A 24,640-nucleotide genomic window follows, 5' to 3' on the forward strand; every position below is an offset into this window, starting at 1 on the left:
TCTGGGCCCCTATGTCTCTATTCTTTTCAATAGAGTGATTCACATTAGTTTCCCGACCTCCTGGTCCAGGCATTTGATTTATCCCATTCATAAGACCGGCTCTGTCTCGGATCTAGGGAACTACAAAACTATCATAATTGGGCACACTTTTGCCAAATTGTATGCGACAACCCTTAATGCTATGCTTTTTGCGAAGCTAGACAGGAAAGGTTGTAGGGCTAGAGGGCAGGCTGGTTTTCGGGCTAATTATCAGACTATGGATCACATTTTCACCCTTTGGGCTACTATTAAGGAGGCCAGACACAGATCGGGGAAGGTTTATTGTTGCTTTGTTGATTTTTGCAAAGCTTATGATTTTATTCCTTGGGTGACTCTATTTGAGAGACTTAGAGAGGTCGGTATTTCTGAGATGTTACATATTGTTATTATAAGACTATGGTTGGCAGATTCAGGACTCTTGAGGGCTTCTCGGATCTGATCCATAGCACCATTGGGGTTAAACAGGGTTTTCCTTTCTCTCCTACCTTGTTTGGGTTATATATTGATGAGCTCGAGGACTTCCTACTGAAGTCTTCGCTCCCTGGGGTGGATGTTATCTTCACCAGGTCCTAATCTCCATTCTTCTTTTTGTAGATGATGTGGTTCTCTTTGCTTCCTCTCCAGACAGGTTACAGAGACTTCTTAATGGCTTGGCTTCATTTTGTGATCAGCAACAGCGTGTGGTTAACTTGGGTAAGACTTGGGTTATGGTCTTTAATTGCTTAAAGATTTCTCATCTTTACTTCATTTTTTAGGGTCAGGAGATTGAGATCACTTCATCCTACACTTATCTGGGGGTTATGTTTTTCGGTCCACGTTTCAGTATGAGACCAACTATTCAGCCCAAAGTTAATAAGGGTATGGGTTATCTTGCTTTGCTTGAGAATAGTATTTCAGACATCACTTCTAGGATACCTTGTCTAACCTATCTCTCTTAGAGTCACATGAGTCACGTGAGTCAGCGAGCCGCGTTGACCTCGCTAAGTCACAATGACTCGTGACCCACGAGCGGCGAGTCACGAGGAGTGACTCGCGTAACTCGCGAGTCACCGAGTGACTTGCGTGACCCGGCCTCCTTGATTCGGCCGCGATAGGCTTGAAACTGAGCCATTAAAATATAAATTTTTACAAGTTTTTTTTATGTTTTTTTTTTTAGATTTCTCACTCATATAACCCTAAAAGGGCTCCCATAACAGTCTATAGTGAAAAGAAGAAAGAGAGAGAGAGGTAGAAGAGAAATAGAGTTTTCTTGTTTTGCAACCAGCTGAAAGGAGGAGAAAAGCTTGCATTTGTGACATTGGAGCTTGCATTTAGATCATCAAGGAGGTTATAGGAGCTCTTCTCAACACTTCCCAAAGCATTTGAAAGAGGTAAAACTTGATTGTTTAGATTTTGATGATTTTTTTTGTCTATGCTTATGGGTTTTTTGCATGAATTTTTTTGGTTTGTTTATGAGTTTTTTTTTTTTACTTTAGAATCTTCATAAAATCCAATGCTGAAATGGTAATATTTGGTCTAAATGTCTTATTGCAGCAACCTTTACATTTTTCCTGAGACTTGGACTTAGTTCGGACTTGACAAGGGTAACTTGACTCGGGACCCGGCTCGGCGGTGACTCGGCAAAGTGAAAAACCTCGAAATTTTGAGATTTTTTCGGATTTAAAGAACATTCCATGCACCCATTATTGAATAAAGCGTAAAAACACAATAACATCATTAAATAGAAGATAATTTGATCATAATGCACATGCCACATACTTAAAGTTAAAAACTTAAAACTTAAAAGTCAAACATCGATTACATAAGTACAATACTACAAACTTACAAACTTACAAAGGTAAATTGCTAAAAGTAAATACTATATTACTAGTAATTAAAGTCAAACTAAGATAAATCCATGCAAACCATCAAAATGTATATGTATTATCATTTATGCATTATGAAATCCAACACATCAAGATTCAATAGTCATCATCAAATTCAAATGTTCCAAATGCTGATCATATATTAAGTTAAACTGTTAAACAAAAAGTTAAAACAAGACTATAAGTCTACAGCTATGGCTCCTAGTCGGAGTCCTCATCATCATCCTCATCCTCAGGCTCATCCTCATCATCATCCTCATCATCATCGTCATCCTCATCCTCATCCCCAACCTCAGCCTCAACCTCAGGCTCAGGCTCAGTATAATCTATAAAATGCCTCTTAGTAAGGCGTCTAATGTAGGTCCTAGATGTCTCAGTAGCCATAGCATCAGCTCGTGAGGTGCCTCTAGGATCAACTGTACTCTTTGCCTCTGGCTCTGCCAATGTCTGTGAGGTGCCACTAAGAACAATTGGAGCTCTTTGGTCCTTTGTTGCCATAGCCACAGCCTCAGCTTGGCCCTCTCTATCTGCCTGGTCAAGCCACTGTAGGTCTTCATCATCAAAGACAGGATCAGTAGCCTCAGTGATCCAATCAGACTCCGGATCAACCTCCTCTAGAGTAATCAGAGAGGTATCACTATCCAAAATCTCCCTGATCCTAATGCACAGGTTGTAGTGCACAAAGACTAGACTATTCATTTTCTGCACAAACAACCTGTTACGCCTCTTCGAGTGGATGTGCTTGAACATGCTCCAGTTGCACTCACATCTAGAAGCGCTACTTGGATGGCTCAAAATGCGGATGGCGATTTGCTGAAGGTTTTTGGTTGAAAGCCCAAACATTTGCCACCATCTATCTGAATTTTGAAAAAAGGAAAACAAAAAAATATTAGTCTCATTTCAAAATTTGAACTTTAAGTTTAAAGCTAGAAATTTAGAAACTAGATTGTATAAGGCTTAAGCTGCAATCTTTACTTGGCTGCAATTTTGTACGACCTTCTTTGCAAAATTGACTTGAAAAAATGAGCCCTGATGCATTATTATAGGCATCCATCTCAAGCAATATATCTATGGGATTAGGGGACATCTTTGATATCACTGTGTATAGGCCACTAAGAACCTCCTCATCTGCCTTGAAATCATCACAGAAACGGTATGCCGGATTGAGGTAATAGGCTGCTGCGTGGATGGGATTATGAAGCTGATTTTGCCATCTCCTATCAATTATGTCCCAAATAGGGCCATAGTTTTCTTCAACTCCTACATATTTGGCCTTAATAGTCTCCTTGACCCTATCCATGCTCTCATAAACGTAGCCCATAGAGGGCTTCTTGCCATCAGCAACTCGTAGGAGGGCTACAAGGGGCTTGGTGATCTACAAAACAATTAAACAAAAAAACAATTTAGTGAATGATGAAACTTTGCAAAGTTGCACAATGAAAATAAAACAAAAATATGTATGAGACAAATTAATTTATAAAATTTTAAGACTTAAGCTTTTAAAATTTAAATTACCTCCACAATCTTTGAAGATGGCTCCCAAAAATCATCATTATCATAAATGCATTTTGTTGCATATATCCCTGCAGGGCTACTCGCAAAGGAGGAAGAACTCCATTCTGGACCAACAAACATGCACCGCAACTCTAACCTTGAACTCAGCAAGGATTTTAGTGTGATAAAGTTAGAGGCAAATCTTGTGATACCAAGACGAGCCAACTCTATTTCCTTCATGTATTTCTTCATGTATTTCTTCATAGTGCTGAGGACCAAGGCATGATTATAGATGAACTTAAAAAGATTTTTGGCCTTGTTAACACATGATTTCACGCATACAAGCTTGCCAATATCCTCTAACATGAGGTCGATGCAATGGGCCGCACATGGAGTCCAAAAGATTTTTGGGTGTCTCTCCATCAATAGTTTTCCTGCAGCAATTTTAAATTTGTTAGTAAACAATGAAAATTTTTGATGTATTAAAAAACTTTTAGTTTTCAAAATTTAATGAAAAACTAAAACAAATTTTTTAGAAGTAGAACTTAGAAAGTTAGAAGTTAAAATTTTACCTGCAGCACCATAATTAGCTACATTATCTGTCACCACTTGGACAACATTGTCTTCCCCCACCTCCCTTATGACCTCCTCAATAGTCTCACATAAGAATTTTGCATTTTTCACACATGAGGAAGCATCTATGGACCTCAAAAACATGGTGGATTCTGAAAGTGAAAATTAAACAAAATAATTATCATTCAAGAATCAATACTCAATAAAACAAAATTTTCGTTATTCAATAATAGTATACATTAGATTTTAGACTTCAAGAAGTAGAGCATGATGAATTACCTCCGCTAGAAACAAGAAAATTCAGGAGGGTTCTGGACCTCCTATCTGTCCATCCATTTGTCATGATGGTACACCCCTTTTGGCTCCAAATCTTTTTGTGGTCCTCCAACTCAAGTTTCATCTCCTCAACCATATCTAGCAAGAGGGGGCCACTCAACTCATCTTCAGTAGGGGCTTTGAACCCCGCACCACAGATGGAAACTGCATCAATCATCCCCTACCAATAAGGAGTCCTATTACATTTATAAAAACATTTTAATTAGCATATTTCAAATTTTCAACATCAAGTTAAAAGTATAAAATTGAATATAAATTTTAAAACTTAAAACGTAAAACCATCAAATATAAATGAAGTTGAAAACTTGAATTACCTGGCTGCTATAAATGGAATGTCGCAAAAAAACCAAAACTTGCAAATTGCTCTTACCCCAGCTTCATGTATCTCCCTATTCCATCTGTGCTCTCAAGTGAGGGTTGTGCACCAGGAGTGGTATGCGGTACAAAAAAGTTGTCCAACTTACTAGATTTTCTGACTCTAAGACGAAGAAGAGCAGCACTACTGGAAGGGGCAGCAGCAGTAGCATCACTAGAAGTGCAAGGAATAGATGTAGAAGAAGCACGAGCAACAAAAGCACTAGGACGATAGGGGGGACGGGAAGAACCTTCTCCAACACAGCCTACTGACTTAGAAACATTTGCAGATGAGCGTGGAAGGGAACTAGAACCAATCTGAGCTAACTCTTCTATTTGTTTTTTTTTTTAATTATTTTTCTTGTTCATATTTTTCCAAGGCTACATAACGAAAACGTTGAGCCTTAACAGTTGCAGCTCCACAAGGCTCAATATCATGACCACGTAAGCCAACAATATGGTATTTTAATCTATTTATCCCCTCACTATTAATGGTTTTGCAAAATAGGCATTTTGTTTGAGTTCTCTTTCTACCCGAAAATTCTATGGTGAACTTCCAACACTCATCTTTTTTGTTGCCTTTAGAGAGCTTGGGTTTTTTTACCTCTAGAAGCCATTATGACTTAATTAAGGGAAAATGTAAAGGTTGCTGCAATAAGACATTTTAGACCAAATATTACCATTTCAGCATTGCATTTTATGAAGATCTAAAGTTAAAAGAAAAACTCATAAACGAACAAAAAAAATTCATGCAAAAAACCCATAAGCATAGAGAAAAAAATCATCAAAATCTAAACAATCAAGTCTTACCTCTTTCAAACGCTTTGGGAATTGTTGAGAAGAGCTCCTATAAACTCCTTGATGACCTAAATGCAAGCTCCAATGTCACAAATGCAAGCTTTTCTCCTCCTCCTTTCAGCTGGTTGCAAAACAAGAAAACTCTATTTCTCTTCTACCTCTCTCTCTCTTTCTTCTTTTCACTATAGACTGTTATGGGAGCCCTTTTAGGGTTATATGAGTGAGAAATGTAAAAAAAAACCATTAAAAAAACTTGTAAAAATTTATAGTTTAATGGCCCAATTTCAAGCCTATCTCGGTCGAGTCAAGGGGGCCAGGTCACGCAAGTCACGCCTCGTGACTTGCCACTCGCGAGTCACGAGTCATTGTGACTCGGTGAGGTCAGCGTGGCTCGCTGACTCGCGTGACTCGCCGCGAGTCACGTTACCCTAAACAATATAGAAATCCAACTCACAAACTATTTTAATTTTCATTTACTGGGAAAACTGAAATGCAACAGCAGAAGCGTCTCATTTATAATCGTATCACAATGCTAGCAGCATTACTTGACTTCCTAGTTTCCTTACAGCAATTTATACAATCATTTTTGTCAATCAATGATTACTTATTCTGATACAATGAAGCATTACATACAACCAATTTGCTGTCCAATCTCTACAGAACTGGAACTCACTCTTCTAATACTTGGACACTATAGCTTTTATCCTTTATGCACAACAGACCTCTAATCATTTCCCAACCTGGACTGGCCTTCCCTAGACTCAAACATGCTGTTATGGCACCCAGCACGGTTCAAATTTGCTAGGCATATTTGGTAATATTTCACATATTATCCATGAATGGCATAAGAGAGGTCTTCAATCTCTCTTACAAGACTTTCTAAGAGCAAAACCAATCACCTTGATAATGTGGGATAAACAAAATTACTTTTTTGCCCTTATAATTTTGAGATCTTATTTTCTCGCAACTTCATTTTTGGCCCCCATTTTGTTACGAGTGATTTTTCTTTCATATTTTTCTTTCTACTTTCTACTTTTGATCCCTTTATTTTGTTTTTTTACATAGATATAGACTTATATATATATATATATAGAGAGAGAGAGAGAGAGAGAGAGAGAGAGAGAGAGAGAGAGAGACACACACACACACACACACATTTATATAGAGAGAGATTTGTATCATATATATATAAGTCTGTATATCTTCTCCTTGTTTTCTTTCTTTATGGTTAATTTTATGTATATTCTTCTGTAGTTCTTTTTTTTTGTTTTCCCAGTGTCAAGATTTTTCTGTTTCTAACCTATATGCTTTTCTTTGGCCTTGTTTGTTATGCAGCATGGTTTAGAAAGTGGCCTCAGCATTATGACATGGCACCCTTTTTCTCACCATCCTCGTCATTGATAAAAGCAATTTATGCAGATTTTTATACTCTGAGCAAGGCTAAGCATGGAAACTAATGTAGGCATATTCCATACTCAGGAGAACAAGTAGATGGTCTTTAGAGGGGAGATCAAATTGGAATGATGGAACAAGATTCTCAACCTGATGGAGGATTTGACTAGGCAGGTAGTTGAGAAAATGATGGAAGAAGTGTATTTTGACTATATATTCATTGTGAGAGTCAATGGAGATATTATAGGTACGTTTATCTCTCTCATGGCCTTGGCCAAGATTAATAGAGGGCATATTGTTATGCTTTGTAAACATGTTTTTTAAAGTTGAAGTTTTGGGGGGTTTGGTGTATGTTGTGAGCTGCATTGATGAGAGACTACAAAATCTGCTTCTAGTGTTATACATGCGAGCTAACCTTGAGGACATGAGTTGACTTAGTTTGGAGTGAGGAAGCCAAAACTCAAATTCAAAGACAAGAAGATCTTCAAAGAGCACTAGGAGATGGTAAGAAATATTGAATTCTACTGAAATGGTATAAAATAATTCCATCTAAAAACACGAGTTGGGTCTTAGACTATTGGTGAGTTGAGGTATATTTGGCCCCCCCTTAATATGATGAACTTGATCCAAATGACATCCAGATTATACACTCTTCCATCATCAAGAACCAATAGGGCCGCAAAGTGAGGACCAAGTTTGTTGATGAGACTACCAAAGACAAGGAGGTGGAGGATGAGTTGATTACCATTAGGAAGAAACCTAAGTATTGAACTTTAATTGTAGGTAAGTTTTGTGAATATATAGATAGCTGTGAATCACTATCTGTTGCTATTGATAGATAAGCATGCTTTATAATGAATAGGATAGTATTTGAACCCAAGGATTTTGTGTATCCATCAGATTTTGGTAGCTTTTGATATCAAGTATGTTGCCAGATTGTTGGATTGTAAGACTTTACAGATCATTTTCTTATATTGGTAATGTAGATATTATGGTTTTAATTGATATGTAATTTCTGATTTCTTAATTAGCTAGTTGTGTGTGAGGTACCTATTTGGCCTTTGATTTGGACATGGCTAGTTAGCTTTGCTGATTTCTGTATAAATTATTGGAGAATATGATCAAATTAGGTTAATTTATGGATGATAAAAGCATTAATTGATCATACGATGGTAAATTGTAGAAGGATATATTCTTTTACTTTTGTAAAAGTAGTTGTAAATTTATAATGGCAATTCTTAGCATTGAGTATTGATTGATTCACCTATATGTGTGGGAGTTTCGAAGCCCTTACAGGCTGTTTTGCATCCCTCACCATTTTGTGGTACTTGGATTATGCCTTTCTTCTATGAGTTGTTTTATTGATGTTCAGTATATCCTCTATTTTCATTCTTGCCTTGATTCATTTATCTTCGGGCTCCTTGCCTTGTATTTGTCTGTGGGCCTTTTGTTGGTGGTTGTTGGCTTTTGTTTCTCTTTCTGGGCTTCCTTTGTGCCCTCCTTTCTTCTCAGTTTTTAGCTTGTTGTCTTCTTTCCCTTCTGTCTCTTGGTGCATTTGTCCAGTTGGAGGGTGTCATCAATGATCACTTGCAGTGCATTGTTGGTGGCAGTATCTTCATGTTTCCTGATTTGCATCATTATGTAGTATTCTCTTGCATGAGCTATGTTGTACATGCACTAATAGAAATTGACATCCTTCCTTGTACCTTGTCATTGATTGCATATTTGATGTAATCCTTATGGACTTAGTCCATTAGGAAGTAACTTTTGAGACTTGGTGCATGGCTCTAGAGGAGACTTAAGATGCACTAATCAGCAATTGGAAGTGCATGGCACTAGAGGAGACTTAGAATGCACCAATCAGCAATTGGCATTGCATGGTTCTAGTCGAGACTTAGAATGTACCAATTTATCATTGGAATCTAATTAATGCCCAAGAAGGCATCTTCGTGCCTAATCTTTATCATATTGTATTGGGTGATTGATCATAAGTTCTTCATTGACATTATTGCCTTATTTTGTTACACTTTGATATTTTGGGTATGGCTCTATTTTCTTACTATTGAGGACTATTGGTCATCTTAGATCATCTTTTCAAGAGATTTGACATTGCGGCAGGGGCACTTCGTGGTCTATGGTTTCTTACCATGGGGGAGTATTGGTCATCATCTTAGATCATCTCTGCAAGAGATTTGACATTGGCGGGGGGCATCATGCTCTCTCTTCTCTCTTTTGAGTGAAGAGGGAGGGCTTTTGTCCTCATTTTTCTTTGAGATCTCTTTTGTATTTTCATCTCTCTTAGGGAGGAGTTTGTCTCACAGGGTGTTCTCTTTTTCTTTATTTGTGAGAAAAATTCTTGCATTTGTACATGGGTACCTAACATGGCCTAATTATTGGGACCCAACTTGCATGGTTAACTTTTGTATGTTCTCCCTAAGTGGCACTTGAGGGGGGATGTTGATGTAATTAAGGCATTCTACTTTGTTTATTCCTCACCTATGTACTAATTTCGCTCAAGTTTACTTAGGGACCACACAGGAACTTTTAGGAGCATTTCCACTTTAGGTGGGGTTATCATGCTACAACATTCCATTTTACATGTTGACTCCACCTTTAGTTAACTTGTCAATTGATCAATCTCCACCTTTGTTGCACATACTTTATTACACATTGGAAGATGATCCACCTTTGGTAGAGGTGTTATTTTACCTTAGGAGAGTGATACGTTGTCTCTTGATTATCATGTAAATAAGATAGTGACACTTGTCATTGTCTCATTCACTCTTTTGTACTTACCTTGGCTATATAGGCATGGTGTCTCCTATGTAATTGTGTCTCATTTGAAGCAAGGTGTCTTTCTTTTTATGTGTTTCTCATTGCCTCTAGGTCTTGGGTGGCTACATTCATATCCAAATCATACATGTGTATATATTTTATTTTCTGATTACTTGTCTATGTTGAATCCTGAAAGTTTCAGTCATAGAAATAAAAATTATTGACTTAAATTACCAAAAAAAATTAATATTCTAATCCTATTATGGTTCTCAATATGCATTTACAAACCCATGATGCTTTTGTGAATATCTCGATATCATTTATAATTGTGAAACAAGTAATGCGAATGATGATGATGCTATGATTACAAGTTTATGGTGTTTTGATTGTTTATATGATACCATGTGACATTCTAACATATCTATCTATCTATCTATCTATCTATCTATCTATTTGTATATATACATGCATACATATATATACATATATATACACACATATAGTACAAGTTTATACAATACTTTGTTACATTCTAATCTTAATTTATGTTTCATATGTATATTACATGTTTTTGTACAAACAGACCCAAATCCCATTTCAAAATTTTCCATTCCGGCAAACCATTTATCGAACCTATATTTAACTGGCAACTTAGAATTATAACCAAAAATAAGTTGTCATTATTTTCCACATAGTTTTTTTCAACTCTGCATACCTTCATGGCTTTGTAACATAGTATTTCAAATCCAAGATGTTATGCTGGGAGATAAATTTAATATGTATCACATATATGTGTTTGTCACGTGTCTCATGAAAGTAGCCCATTAATATAATTGAGAATGATCCAGTTTATGCTTGCTGGCCTGCTAGTATTCAGACAGAGGAGTGTGCTGGTAAATGCTTTTTCTGTAATGTTCTGCTTAAAATTCCATGCTAATGTAAATTATTCTCATTTATATTCCTTCTTTGCAGTTTTTAGGGCCTAATGCCCACTCTGAAAAAGGAGTGAATGTCCCCAACTAGGACTATACTTGATTTTCCCTAACTTTTCCAACTAGCATTTGGATTCTGCTTGGAAATGACAATTTGTAACTTTCCCTACTAGGAGGCTTCCGTTTCCCAAATATTTACATACATCAGTATGCATTTACATCAGATTAATTAAAAAAAAACACAGAGTTATAATATACTTAAGCCCTAATTTCCTACTTCTCTCCTAAAACTTGTCCTTTGGGCAATTGTACACTAATCAATCTATTGTTGGTCTCCCTCAAGGCATTGGTAATGAGTGTTCATACCCATCTTGGGACCTTTCCTGTCAAGGCATTGGAAATACATGTCCTTACCCATCTTGGGATTTGCCTCCTTCATTGCAAGGCTTTACTCCATCTCTTCTTGAGAAAATCAATTTATGCTCTTAATGGTGTTAGTGAGTTATTAAGGAATAGGCTATGTGTATATTATTATTTTATGTGTGAGTATACATATGCATGTATATGTGTATATATAACATAGCTGATATATAATTTTAATTTCACTATATATATATATATGTATGTATGTATGTATGTATGTATGTGTATATATATATATGTATATGTGTGTGTGTGTGTGTGTGTTAGACCATAAAAGGGTTCCTCATCATAATACAATATTCTGTATATCATTATGTAACTCAGAGATAAGTTCACCATATAGATTTGCTGTCACGTGATGCTTGCCAGAAATATAATATATTTTATTCCCTTTGATGAACACAGATGATATGTACATCCTTCTCATGTCTCCGTACATTTCCTATTGATCCTTCTTCCCATTTTATATCTTTTTTGAGGAAGGATCACACCTCTTCACCATGTCTGCCCTTTTCAATGGTCATACCCTTTCACAGTTACAATCCTTCAAAAGGGTCACAAACCTCCATCATTGCTATACCTTTGGTAGTTACTTCTTCCATTAATCCTTCATAATTCCTATGCTCCCTTTATGCAGATCAGAACTTTCTTTATCACCAAACAGAACTTACTATGGTTGCCTTCCTTATTATGATGATCCCCTCTTCATGTGTCTTCAACAAATGACTTTCCCTCCTATTTATATTTTCATGATGGGAGAGCCACAACCTTCAATTATTAGAACCTTCTAAAAAGAGTCAAATCCTTTATTCCTTTTGAAAGAGTCACAACCCTTTATCAATTCTTCCGATTCCAATACTCTTCAATTACTTCTTCCTTTCTTCTTTTCTCCTTGCTGCCTTCAAAAGGAAATTCTCCTCCCTTTTATATCTGATGTCTGAGGGAATCACACCTTTTCATTTCATGTCTTTTGAACTCTCATTAAACTTAATTATATTTTAATTAAATTCTTTTACATTTAATTTAAATTTAATTTATATTCTTTTTTTAATATATTTTTTTATAGGTAATCGGCCAAAGCCTAGATTATTTATTATTCATTTATTATTATTGCTAAGATTAATTATGATTATTTGTTAATGGTGAGTCGATTCAAACCCAAGACCTCCCCGATGAGAGGCTCACAATTTACTGTTGCGTTGTACGCTCTTGCCTTATATTCTTTTTGTATTTTAATATTATTATTCTTCTTTATTATTTAATCAGCTTTCCATTTTACGAGTTCCTAACAAATTTTTTCCTTGACATTTATGAACAATGCGCTACTAATTGCATTTTCTGAAATGACATTCATGTTCAACTATAGCAATTATACAATATATTAGCATTTCCTTTGCTTCTCTCTACGTTTCCTGCTGCTAGTTACTAGCTTGAAATGGGCAATTATGAGTTTTTTGAATGTATTTCTCATTTATATGTTCTCCATCATACTATTGAAAATTGTGCTTATTACAGGTTCGTGAGTATGTGACTACTACTGCAGAAAAACAAAAATATCAAACCCAAACACAATGGCAAACTGGTTTGAAGTTGCTCAAAGGAGATGTAACATCTCAACTAGCACGAGTTTCATTAAAGGTTTTGGCTGTAGATCATACAAGTTCAAGGGCTGTTGAAAACTGCATTTCATTACTAAGTTCTGCATACATGGCATATTCAGGCTTGTTGGGGGAGGTTGCAAGCTATGTACATTCTGAAAAAGACAACCTGTTTTCACCTAAAAGGCTTGCTAAGGTTTTCCTCAAGTTTGCATTCTTTTGCGATGAGCTCCTTACCTCTACAAAAGATGGTCAGTGGGGAAGCCAAATCCAATCTCGAATCAAAGAGGGGAATCCTGTGACTGGACTGCCACATTCCTCTGTTTATCCCTCCGTTATCGTAAAATACATAATGAAGGCTGTACAGTTGGATAATTCAATGCAAGTTCAACATGGCATTGCAAGAGTGTTAACTATGCTAGGTCATTACAAAGAAACTCATTCAGAATTCAGAGCACAAATGAAGGGCACACCATGTTGGTTGTTTATAGCTTGGATACCTCAGATGCTTGCGGTTCTTGACAGAGATGAAGGAGAAATTCTTGTGGGCTTGCTGGAAGAGATTGCTCAATATTATCCACAAGCTTTATATTTTCCTTTCAATGTTAGCAGATCAGATTTTGGAACTCTGGGGCAAGAAAGAACAAAACGACTAGAAATTCTTTTGAATAATCCAATTATGAAGGGATTTACTCGAGCTCTTCAGGATCTCACATTCCCAGAGCAGCGTTTACGAAATGGCCTTACACTTTTGAAAAGCCATCTAAGCGTAGGAGATAAAAAGGGGGCTCAGAGAGCATTTAATGACATTTTTGAAGACTGTTTGGATGTGACATGTATGATGGATGACAATAGAAAGTCAGGGGAGTATAATCTTAAGTTTGCCCGTGATTATTCAAAAAGGATTTTGAAGGCATTAGGTGAGAATGGAGGTAAACTTAAATCCATGGATGAAGGGCAGTTCACTAAGGCTTTAAATGATGTAATGATAAATCTGACAAAGAGTCAAAAGAACTTGCAGGTTGGGAAGATGAGCTTAAGCTCTCTTTCCAAATGGATGGCAGATTTTGACGGATCTTATTCTTTGGTGTATGATAAGGAGGAACATGGCAAAGCACTCATAGAAATTCCTGGAATTTTTAGCAGCTTTAAGAAGCCCGAGCCTAGTTCTCATGTAAAATTATTGAGCTTTGATCAGACATTGCAGTCTTTGAGCTCCAAACAGAGACCTAAGATTCTGAAAATGCGAGGGTCAGATGAGCAGGACTACAAATTTGTAGTGAAGGGAGGGGAGGATTTAAGACTTGATCAGAGGATTGAACAGCTGTTCGATGTTATGAACATAGTCTTGCTTAGAGACTCTTCTTGTGCTAGGAGGAAGCTGTCTTTACGAACATATGCTGTCATTCCTATTTCAAAACAGTGTGGCATAATGCAATTTGTTGAGGGGACTACCATTTTGGAAGATGTTATTAAGGATGGGTTAATGGATAGGCTGCCATGTGCTGGGCAGCAGGCTTCAAGACAGGGAAGGAATACTCCAAAGGATCTTCTGTTGCACTTGCGTAGCCAGTACCATGAGTGGATTGATAAGAAAGGAGCTTCAAAAGATGTGTCCGAATGCTACAGAAATATGTACAGAAATGTTGGAGCAGATGAAGTCATACAGAAAATGAACTCTTTGATATCTCAGTTACCATGGGATGCCCTTAAAATTGGCATTTCAAGGCTGGCAACAAGTGCTGAATCTTTTCTTGCTCTACGATCTCAGTTTGTTCGAAGCTTATCTGTCGTCAGTATCTGCGGTTATATTGCAGGTATTGGAGATAGACATCTATCCAATTTTCTAATGGACACAACAAATGGAATGCTTGTTCCTATTGATTTTGGGTACAGCTTTGGTACAGGTGTAATTCTTCTGCCAGTTCCTGAACTAATACCATTCAGGCTTACTTCTCAGTTAATAAATTTACTTTTGCCATTGGATTCTATTGGATTACTTAGGATTGACATGGTTCGTACATTATCGGCACTGCATGCAAATCGCGAAATCATTTCTGCTGTTCTGGATATTTTTGTGAATGAGCCGTTGGTTGACTGGAAAAATGAAGCCATGAAAACTGCAGCCTTGCAGCAGACAGAATTTTCAGGTAGTGGTTCTGAAAGCCAACCTCGTCAAGTAAGTTCACATGAGCGAAAACATGTTGCACTAAAGGTTGAAAATGCTCATCGTAAACTTAATTTCTGGAACCCAGCAGATATCACCATATCTGAGCTCCATTCCTCGGTCCATTTCAATAAGCCCTACTTATCTGATCTGAAGAAACTTGTTCGTGGCAATCCTGAACATAATGTCAGGGCTCGGATCCAAAGAACTGTGTGTGAATCTATACAGGAACAAGTAGACTGTCTAATTGATCAGGCTACCGATCTTAATCTTCTTGGTCGGATTTGGGTTGGATGGCAACCCTGGCTTTAATATAAAAAATAATCCTGTGCATATAATGCTTTTATAGCGGATTTTTTTGTCTAATTTGTATACAGCACTCTGGATGCACCGCATAATGACGAATTGTAAATTTTTTGACATTAGTTATCTAATTTATAGCAAGTGTATTATTATCACTCGGAGGTGTTTTTGTTCCCACATTTTTGAATTCTGGATGTCTGGCTGGCACTAAATAATCTATAAGATTGATAATAATGAATGTTTTAGGAAATTTGTTTTGTCACCAGGGTATGGCACTGAATTGAGAATGATTAAAAGAAAAATAGCATTCTTCACGTTTTTAAGAAATGTTATAGATATGATTACCACTTTTGGACCACAGTAATACCATCCACATAAAGTTGCCATAATTGACTTGACTATATTAACTTGCCTCAGCAATGTGCTGTAATTTTTCCAAAAATATTGACATTTATCATGGCTGGCATTTGGGTCAGATATGTGGTCACATGCATAATTCTGCATGTGTTGCGAATTCCATTCATCTCTAAGAAATGTTTTTTAAAGAATACATGCTTTAAGTTAAGCTTTCATCGAAAAGAATCTAATCTAATGCATCTGAATGTGAACAAGAGACACAAAGCATTATAGTTCCTGCCAATAGTATAACAGTGTAATGCACGTAGAATTACAAATTGGTAAAGTTAGGGGAATGAAGCAAGTTTTTAAAAGTTATAAAATATCAAATTGAATTTTATTTGTAATAAAATTTTATGGTAAAATTTTAGTTCTTATCATCATGAAAGAAAATGTGGAATCATAAGAATTTCATGCAATAGTTAAATGTGTCAAGATTAAAATGCAAGAAAAACTCAAGGCATAGTTCCAATAAACAAAATGCTATGTTTATCTAGCAAGACTGAATTTTAAAGAACATGCATGCTAAAAGTCCTAAGTAAACTTCTAAAATAAATAGAATATAACTCTTTTAAGCAATGGAATCATGATGTAAGGCATTTTGTCATTTGTATTTGTTAGGATGAACATTAGGACCTCAATTGAATTACACCATTTCTAGTATGTGAAATTGAAATATTTATTAAATTTTCACTAGAAATTTTAATTAAAAGATTTCAATATCTCAGAAAATTAAAGCTAAACACACTATTGAAATGGGGAGGGCAACAAGAGAAAGAAGAAAGGAAAGAGGACAAACCAATCACAGTTCAACGATTAAATGGGAATGAATGCACCATATTATAGCTTAGCGATAACATCAAAAGGTTAATCCCAGTTAAAATCGAAAGTTATCAATGAACACAACTTCACAGAGGGAAAATGAAACCATAGAGAAATGAAATGAAGCGAATAGTAACAAAACAAGAGATAGAGAATTTGCGTGACAAAATTGTCAATAAATCATTAACTGGAATTATGTTTATGCTATGATACTAGGATAAGTTCTTGACCTTCCCATATTGTAGTTATGGGGTGATTAAAGTTGTTTAATACTGTAGTTGTTATTACAAAATTCAGAGTCTAAACATACACAAACAGTGCTGCTATTATAGCTGAAATCGGCTAACATAGTTTCCATATATGACAATGAAGTAGCAAATGATCATGTTGTCAATCAGGATTGCACCTATAGCAAGATGCGGAATCTAGCTGTCATGTTGAAACATGGAAACTCTCTTAGGTGATGGGTTGTCCTAAAATGAGAGATGAATCTCTAGAAGCTAGGTCGGTTCCTAAATAATGATCACCTAAAAAACTAAATTGTATGTGAGAAAAGGGATGAGAATAATGAGAATAATGGATACTAAACCTAGATGAGGTGATACGCCAATAATTCATATGCAACTTTAATCAAATCAGCACAAATTACCCATAATACGAATGATTTACAATACTCAAACAGACATGCAACTACAAAAGTGATTCTATGCAAGGACTCAGAATCTTTTGCTTTCAAAGGAAAACATAAGTTTTACCAATTTTTTACAAAAGGAATAAGGACACAAACAAAGACCTGCAATTACAAGTATCAAGATTCGATTCTAACATGCAATAAAGAATATAGCTTTAATGAAGGATGAACACAACATAAAACAAAGAATCCACTATATTGCATGAGAATCAATGAGAAAGAACCGCTGAAATCAATGTTGAAATATCTCTGTTATAAAATGCTCTTACAATCAACTCAAAATTTGCAATGCGTAAAAAATCTGAGCCTAAAAGAAGATTCCTCATAATGAGGTGAATGTACAATAAATAGTGTTCAAAACCCTAATTCGGATATGAGAAACATGCATAAAAATTTTGAGTCAAAACTGATTCAAACTATCCCCTGAAAACTGTTTTCAACCATTTATCCAATTGATAGCCAACTGGAAAGTTGCCTCTATCTCCTCAAATTCATGTATAAAACCCTAACTCAGATTTCAATGTCAAGCTAAACATATAACATGTTAATCTCATCAATAACCATGCAAAATTGTATAAAACAAGTTCCCAAAATGAACTGCATGGAAAATTGGCCTTAACTGCTCAATAATATGCCAAAAATAACACAAAAAGTGCTCTATCACTACATGGAAAACTCAAACTGTCCTTAATTGAGAATGAATTTCATGTAACGTCCAGTTGACTGAAAAGTCTTCCTCTTCTAAAAATAGAACTTGTGGACGAACTAAAAGTTACCTTACATTCTCAATCATATCCCTTTCATCTTGTATTTTAAAATAATTAATAAAAATTAAGCATTTTATGAATTTAACACTTGATATTATCAATTTTACAATCATATTATGCAAGGAATTAATTATTATTGTTTTTGTTTTACCAATATTATTCTAGTTAATATATATTAAATAACGATGTATTATTTAATCTATATTAATTATTAATATAGATAAATTAAAAATAATAATAAATTAAAACAATAATGAAAGTTATATATGACTGTAAGATAAATCAATGTCTCATACATGGACCTGAAAATTAATAAAATATCATAAAGGAATGTTAAAGGGGAGGAATAAGGTTATGTCTTTGACATTTGCATGTTATTTGGAAATCGAATGAAGGAAGGAGGGTTTTAGCCAACATGGACAAGAAAACTGGATTTTCTTGCACTTGCTCTGCTATTATGGTCATAGTTGTGAGCCATTGGGTTGTTTGCATAGTGATTTTACTAGCTGGATTATTACTTCAAATGTGGGTTTCTTCATCTCCATACGGATTTATGCCATGAGCTATTGGTTATTACATTGCATGCCTGACGTGAGCTCTATCATTCATTCTTTGCTTGCCATGAGCTCTTCTCCATGTTTCGTGGCTCCATTATTCATTTTTACGGGTTTGTTTGTTGGTTATTAGATGCCATTACTCCTGCTAGTTATTTCTTTTGGAGCTCCATGATGTGGGCGTCTGGTAGCCATGAGCTGATGTCATTATTCTTCACTTTTCATTCTGTAAGTTGCACTTGATTTCGAACTTAGAGTTTTAGATAAAATAAGTGAGTTTTGGTTGTTATTGTGCCTCACAAACTCCTCGCAAATTTTGAAAAGAAATATATAAAAAAAACATTCCCTCATTTCTTGCTTTCAAATGCATGCTTTATTTGCTTGGGTTGGAGGTTACATTTTCTGAGTTTCTTTCCTAGCCGTGAGTGCTTGGTATATGCTGCGAACTTCATCTCCATTTCGTGGTTTTGCATTTCTTCTTCTTTACTATGGTATTCTCTGTTGTTGTTGTTTGGAATAGTAGCCATGAATGGTATGAAATGTTGTGAATGTTATCCATGCTGAATCATGATTTTCTACTGTAAAATATACCTCTATTGCATTTGATAGAAAGTGATACCATTGGAGGGTTTGTTGTGGCTGTTGTTTTTACTCCATTTTGTGGCTACCATGAGCTATGGTGGTTTTTGTATTTTCTGGAATTTCTTTATTTCTTATCTATTGTTTGATCTTTAGGTTCTCCTTCAAAATTGATGGTGGTTATTATCTTCACTACCTTTTATTGCTTGTTGTAAGTGGTTGGACTATTATTCTTTTCATGATACAAAAAATTTCCTTCTTTCCCTTCATTGTGTGAGTGCTTGGAAGTTTGCTGGGTTGTTCCTTGCATTATGATGGATGAAAACATGAGAAAAACATAGTTCTTTCTTCTTTGTTAAGAAAATAAACTGTCCCATCATTACTTGAAATATTTTGTTTTGAAGATGATTTTTTCCATTTTTCTTGTTTCTCCATATTCCAATTGATTGAAGGCTCACTCCAACATTGTTTGAATGAGTCATATACCTTAACTACGAAAGAAGGAATTTCTCCATAAATAACAATTACCTTATAGATGAAATAGTTGCTTAATCATTGCGAAGTCTATCCCAAACTATGTAACATAATACTTATTTTCTGTACATACACTTATTGCAGTCTTCAATGCTACTTTAGATTTAATCATTGATAAATGTTTGGTATTTAATAATAAGGGGACAATCATGCCTTGTTGCATTAATCACTAACCTGGTTTATTATCTAGCATATGAGAATTCAAACTGTAAATGATTTCTTTCCAGCGAATTAAAGAACACAAAGTCTTATTGTTGCTTGTAGTTTTACTTAGTTTCGTTAGATATCTCAATCTTTTCCATAAAATCTGAGATTTGACACATATTTTACTTTCTGTTGTTCATGCTTGAAAAACTTTATCTCTAATTGTGCACTTGTAGACTTCCAATCCCTCCATGATTCAACTGAAAGGTTTAATACCTATAATTTATGTATGTCCCTTTGACAATCTCCCCATGTCTTCAGTTAGCTACTTTGGTTCAACCAGAAGGTCCCATACGTGTAACATATGTATGACCCCTCAATGGCCTCCCCATGTCTTTAGTCTTCGCTTCTACATGATTTGACTAGAAGGTTTCACGCCTATAGTTTATGTGTGTCCTTTCAATAGTCTCCTCTTGTCTTTGTTCCTATATCTACACATGAAACAAACTTATTAGCATAAAACCTGCTTTGCTTTTAGATATTTTGCTTGCCTTTGCACCTTTTAATTCTTTTATTTGAATAACCATGTTGTAGGAACACTAAGTATTGTAGAGATAATTGAAATGGTTTCCATTGCTTAGTTCATATGAATTGACCCTCATCTTTTACATTTTTGCAGGTCTATTCCTAGATGGAGATGCGGGCTCAAATCTTCTTCAACATTCAAATCAATGATCCTTCCATTTAGGCAATGGAGGCTCTTCCCCTTATTTCTCTAGTACTTTTCTATTTATGCAATGTGTTTATTTAGATATTATATTAGGATTTGCCATGACTTGTGTGGTATATGAACGCATTGTATCAAGTACTATCTAAAATTTGAACATTTTGTATCTTATCAAAACAAGTCTAAAATATATTTCAATAAATTGTACTATTTTGGTACGTGTATGTATCTTGAATAAAAAATTATCAATTTCTCTTGTTTATTGATTTGTGTACTTTACATTCTACATCCAAACCATTCTATAATATGCATGATTAGCAACTTCAAACACATAGCACATTATATAAACAAGCTTAACGAAGCAATTTAGGAGGTAGGCTAAATTGGTAATAGATCAAAGGTGAGAACAAGAGAATATAGGGACCAAACCAACAATCAATCATGAAACCCTATGATAGAATCTACCTTGATCAAAGCCTATTATGAACTTAGATACAAAAAAAATATATCCATTGGAACAATTTAAGTCGATATTTACAAAGCTAAGAGGGGAAAAGTAAAAACGGACACAAGAAAACATCCGAGAAACCAAACAACATCAAAACTAGATGACAGCCAAGGAGAAGACACCCACGATGGAAAGACCCAAAGAAACCAGCTCCAACAAAACTGTGTCAAGAGCAGGGAGACAAGGCACCACCTCGGCACCAAAATTCAACAAGAGAACTCAACAGAGTTAACCTTCCAAAATGTCCTCCATCCTGAAGTACCTTTCCAAACCCCTCTAGTCGACACAAATACACATGTTGGAGGCAACAAGGAGGAACATTCAGTTGCGGGTAATTTAGTCCAAACGTTGCATGAATGCATTCTTGTCATTGTAAATCAAAATAGGAAAGACCTCAACCAGCTTGTCCCAAACATTGAATTCACTCCTTTTGGGGAAGCAGAGATCATTGTCAATATTCCCTAAGACATCATCCAATTCATAGAGAAAATGAGTCGTAAAAATAGACTTTAAAAAGTCCTTGAGAGCGATAAGATCCCTATCCACGTGCAGGATGGTAGCTATGAACATAGCTACGTTGTCAGAGTTATGTTTAGGCCTATAAGCAAGAGTAGGAAATTCCTCACCTAAAATGATCTTGATGGCACGAAGGACCAGAGGGTCCTTAGATTTGACTATCTTGCTAATCCTAAGGACGAATATATCCCCTCTAAGCATCATCTCTCTAAGATCAAGTTTCATCCTGATTGATGTGTCCATCCTAAAACTAAAGCATAAAAATGCACAAAGACCATGAACAATTCCTAACAACACACTAAACTTAAACTAATAAGTTCACAGAGCACCCTATACAATACTTAAATAGGCAAAGCCTCATCATGAAATGATACCTTCTCTTAGGGAGTTCGTGCCGGAAGTTCAAAAAATCTTGACACAAGATTTCCTTAATTAATCCCTACATCGAAGCGACCTTTACTAGATGCATTGTCCATCATCTAAGAGCTTACAGAAGATGGGGTACAAATATCTAAAAAAGTAAAAATACAAGGAGCGTGTGAAAGGATAATGACAAATATGAAGAGGGGGCCACAAGTTTTCATGATTAAGTGTTTCCTAAATAAAATGCCAAGACATACGAATTGGTGATTATAATGTATTAATAGTGGTTATCCCAACTAGTCAATTGATCCGCATTAATCCTATCTAATAGATTTTAAGAGTTGGGTGAGATTGCACAAGTTCAGTTAAGGCATGGGTGGTGACTCTATAAAATTATAAATTGTGTAATTTTTCCTAACACCTGAGTTTGCTAAATGACCTGCTATATTGTTACTTTCCCTAAATATATGTTGAAATCTAGTCTCTTCAAATTTGTCTACCATGTTTAAGACTATTTTGAGTTTTGAGTTTAGACACCAATTTGGAGTGCCTCTTTTTTGTAGAGCGTTAATAATGATTTGTGAATCTCCTTCTATTATTAGTTTGGTAATTAATAATTCTAGGCTAAGTTGAAGCCCTTCTAAGAGTGCTTCCAATTTAACTAGGTTATTAGTTAATCTCCCTAGTGGTTTAGCCCGTTTAAGGATCCACTTGTCCGAGACGATGATGTAGCAACCTAGGCTGGCAATCCATGGATTGCCCCTAGATGCACCATCAAATTTTACCTTAGCCTTGTCTATTGGTGGGGGAAGCCATTTGTAATTCTCTCAGGCTAGTTTGGTATTTTTGGTATAAACCCTAGGGGGGTTGATTAGATTTTTCTAGTTCCTTTTCACAAGTGCATCCCATTTTGAGAACACTCCTTCCTTGATGTCATTTCTTAGGTAATTATTCATATCTTATGTGATATTAGATTCTACTTTGTTTAGGAAAGAGTTAAGTTGCATATCCTTATTATCGAAGGTTCTCCTGTTTCTTTCCTTCCAGATCTCCCATAAGAGAATAGATGGTGTTACTTTCCTGAAGTTGTTATATATTTTAGATTGTCCATCTTTTGGCCAGCCTATCAAGTGTTCCTAAAGGCCAATTGGATTAGGGAGTTGAGGACCAATTAAGTTTCTCATAAAGTCAGTTCCAACATGATTCAACAAAGTTGCATTGATAGAGAAGATGATCTACCATCTTTGAAGCCTTTTTGTAGAGGGGGCATCTCAAGGGTCCTTAAAACCCATTTTGGTGAATGGATCTACTATGAGGATTTTGTTTTGGAATCCAACCCACAGGAATACCCCTGCTTTGGGAAGGCATGTGGGATCCTAGCAAAGAGAAAAAGGGATTTCTATTTGTTTCCATTTTTGTGAATTTATGATTAGCTCATAACCTAGCTAACCCTATTTGTTCCTTCGTTTGAAACACCCACCACCCCCGCCCCCCCCCCCCCCGCCCCTCAATATTAACTTATCACAACAATCTATGTGTTTGACCTGTCTTTGATCAATACACTGTTTAAACTGTATTTTTTCTTGATTCGTAAGTTCAGTGTTTTCCACTATCTTCCACTTCCATTTTTTTGTTTGATTAATAATTTCTCTGTATTTGTAGTCTTTAACAAACTTTCCCCATTGACTAATCAATTTAAGTTTAATGGTCTCAGGGAGAGTGTCAGAGTTGAGCTTGGGAAGTCCTTCCCAAGAATCTTCCCAGAATAATGCTTCTTCCCCTCTACCAATATCCCATGTTAAGAAATCATTGATAACAGGTCTTCAGCATAACATGAAGTTCCACGTGTTCAGTCCTTGTGGTGGATTGATTATGTGGAAAAGAGATCAGGAATCGTTGGTGTTGAGATATTTATTATATAAATTTTTTGCCCATTTATCATCCTTATTTGTGTACATTCTCCATACTAATTTGGCTCTGAAAGCTTCATTTTGCCAACTAAGTTTTTTAATTCCTAAGCCTCCTAGATTCATAGGTTTACATATTTTGCCCCATTTGATTAATGCTTGTTTTTTCTTTTCTTTTGTCCCTTTCCAAAAGAAATCCCTAAATTTCTTGTATATTGTATTCTTAATACCATTCAAAAGTGGGACGCATGAAATTTGGTATGAAGGAACGGTTGATAATACAACTTTGATCTTGGTTAGCCATCCAGCCTTAGTGAGCCATTTACTTTTCCAATTATTAGTTTTCTTATCAAGTTTTTCTAAAATGAACTCCTGGGATTTCCCATTCTTGGATCCTTTATCTATCTATATTCCTAAATATTTGCAAGGGAAGATACCATTCTTATATCCCATAATATGAAAAATGTTATTTTCTATACTTGTTTTGGTGTTTAAGAAGAAAATTCCAGATTTTTCCTTATTTACCTTTTGTCCCAATGCTCTCATATATGTAGCTATGATTTCCTTATACTTTCTAGTGTCATCTAGGGTACGAACTCCTGCTGTTATTGTGTCATTAGCGAATTGTTGGTGTCTGACATTGTTGACTTCTTTTGTAACAGATATTCCCCAAATCACTTTTTTTGTTAGGGCCTTTTTTATGGCCCTTCCAAAGGATTCCGCCATAATGATGAATAGAAAATTTTGGTGTTGATATACAGTTATGGATTAGATTAATCCATTGCCAAAAGAAACCAAAGGCTTCTAATGTTTTCCATAAGAATCTCCAATCTACTTTATCATAGGCTTTCTTTATGTCTAACTTCATGAGAATGCATGCCGATTTATGGGTTTGAACTAAGTTTATTAATTCTTGGATGATAATAATTCCATCCAAAAAGGATCTATTAGGGATAAAGCCAGTTTGCTCCTCATTGATTAATTTTGGAAGTACTAGCTTAATCCTATTTTTTAATGTTTTGGATATAATTTTGTAGATGGTATTACATAAAGTGATAGGGAAAAAGTCTCCAGGTTCCAAAT

At 35.6% G+C, this 24,640-nt stretch overlaps 1 protein-coding gene and 1 long non-coding RNA gene across 3 annotated transcripts in view; both read left to right on the plus strand.

The window, feature by feature from the left end:
• The window catches only part of LOC149555502 (uncharacterized), a 178,096-nt gene extending 162,892 nt beyond the window's left edge, over nucleotides 1-15,204 (plus strand). For both annotated transcript variants that reach the window (XM_089829571.1, XM_089829570.1), the window contains exon 15: nucleotides 12,497-15,204. In XM_089829571.1, coding sequence (XP_089685697.1) covers nucleotides 12,497-15,058 — 2,562 coding nt within the window. In that variant the 3' untranslated portion in view covers nucleotides 15,059-15,204. The remainder of the gene's footprint in view (nucleotides 1-12,496) is intronic.
• A 2,828-nt stretch (nucleotides 15,205-18,032) lies between these two features.
• Nucleotides 18,033-20,525, plus strand: LOC149555503 (uncharacterized). The gene is made up of 2 exons (XR_016364497.1): nucleotides 18,033-18,507; nucleotides 20,216-20,525. It is a non-coding gene; the product is annotated as an uncharacterized LOC149555503 (long non-coding RNA).
• Nucleotides 20,526-24,640: the final 4,115 nt, after the last annotated feature.

The sequence above is a fragment of the Cupressus sempervirens genome, chromosome 5 (assembly GCF_028749045.1).
Source record: "Cupressus sempervirens isolate cs-2001-9-10 chromosome 5, ASM2874904v1, whole genome shotgun sequence".
Lineage (NCBI taxonomy): Eukaryota > Viridiplantae > Streptophyta > Pinopsida > Cupressales > Cupressaceae > Cupressus > Cupressus sempervirens.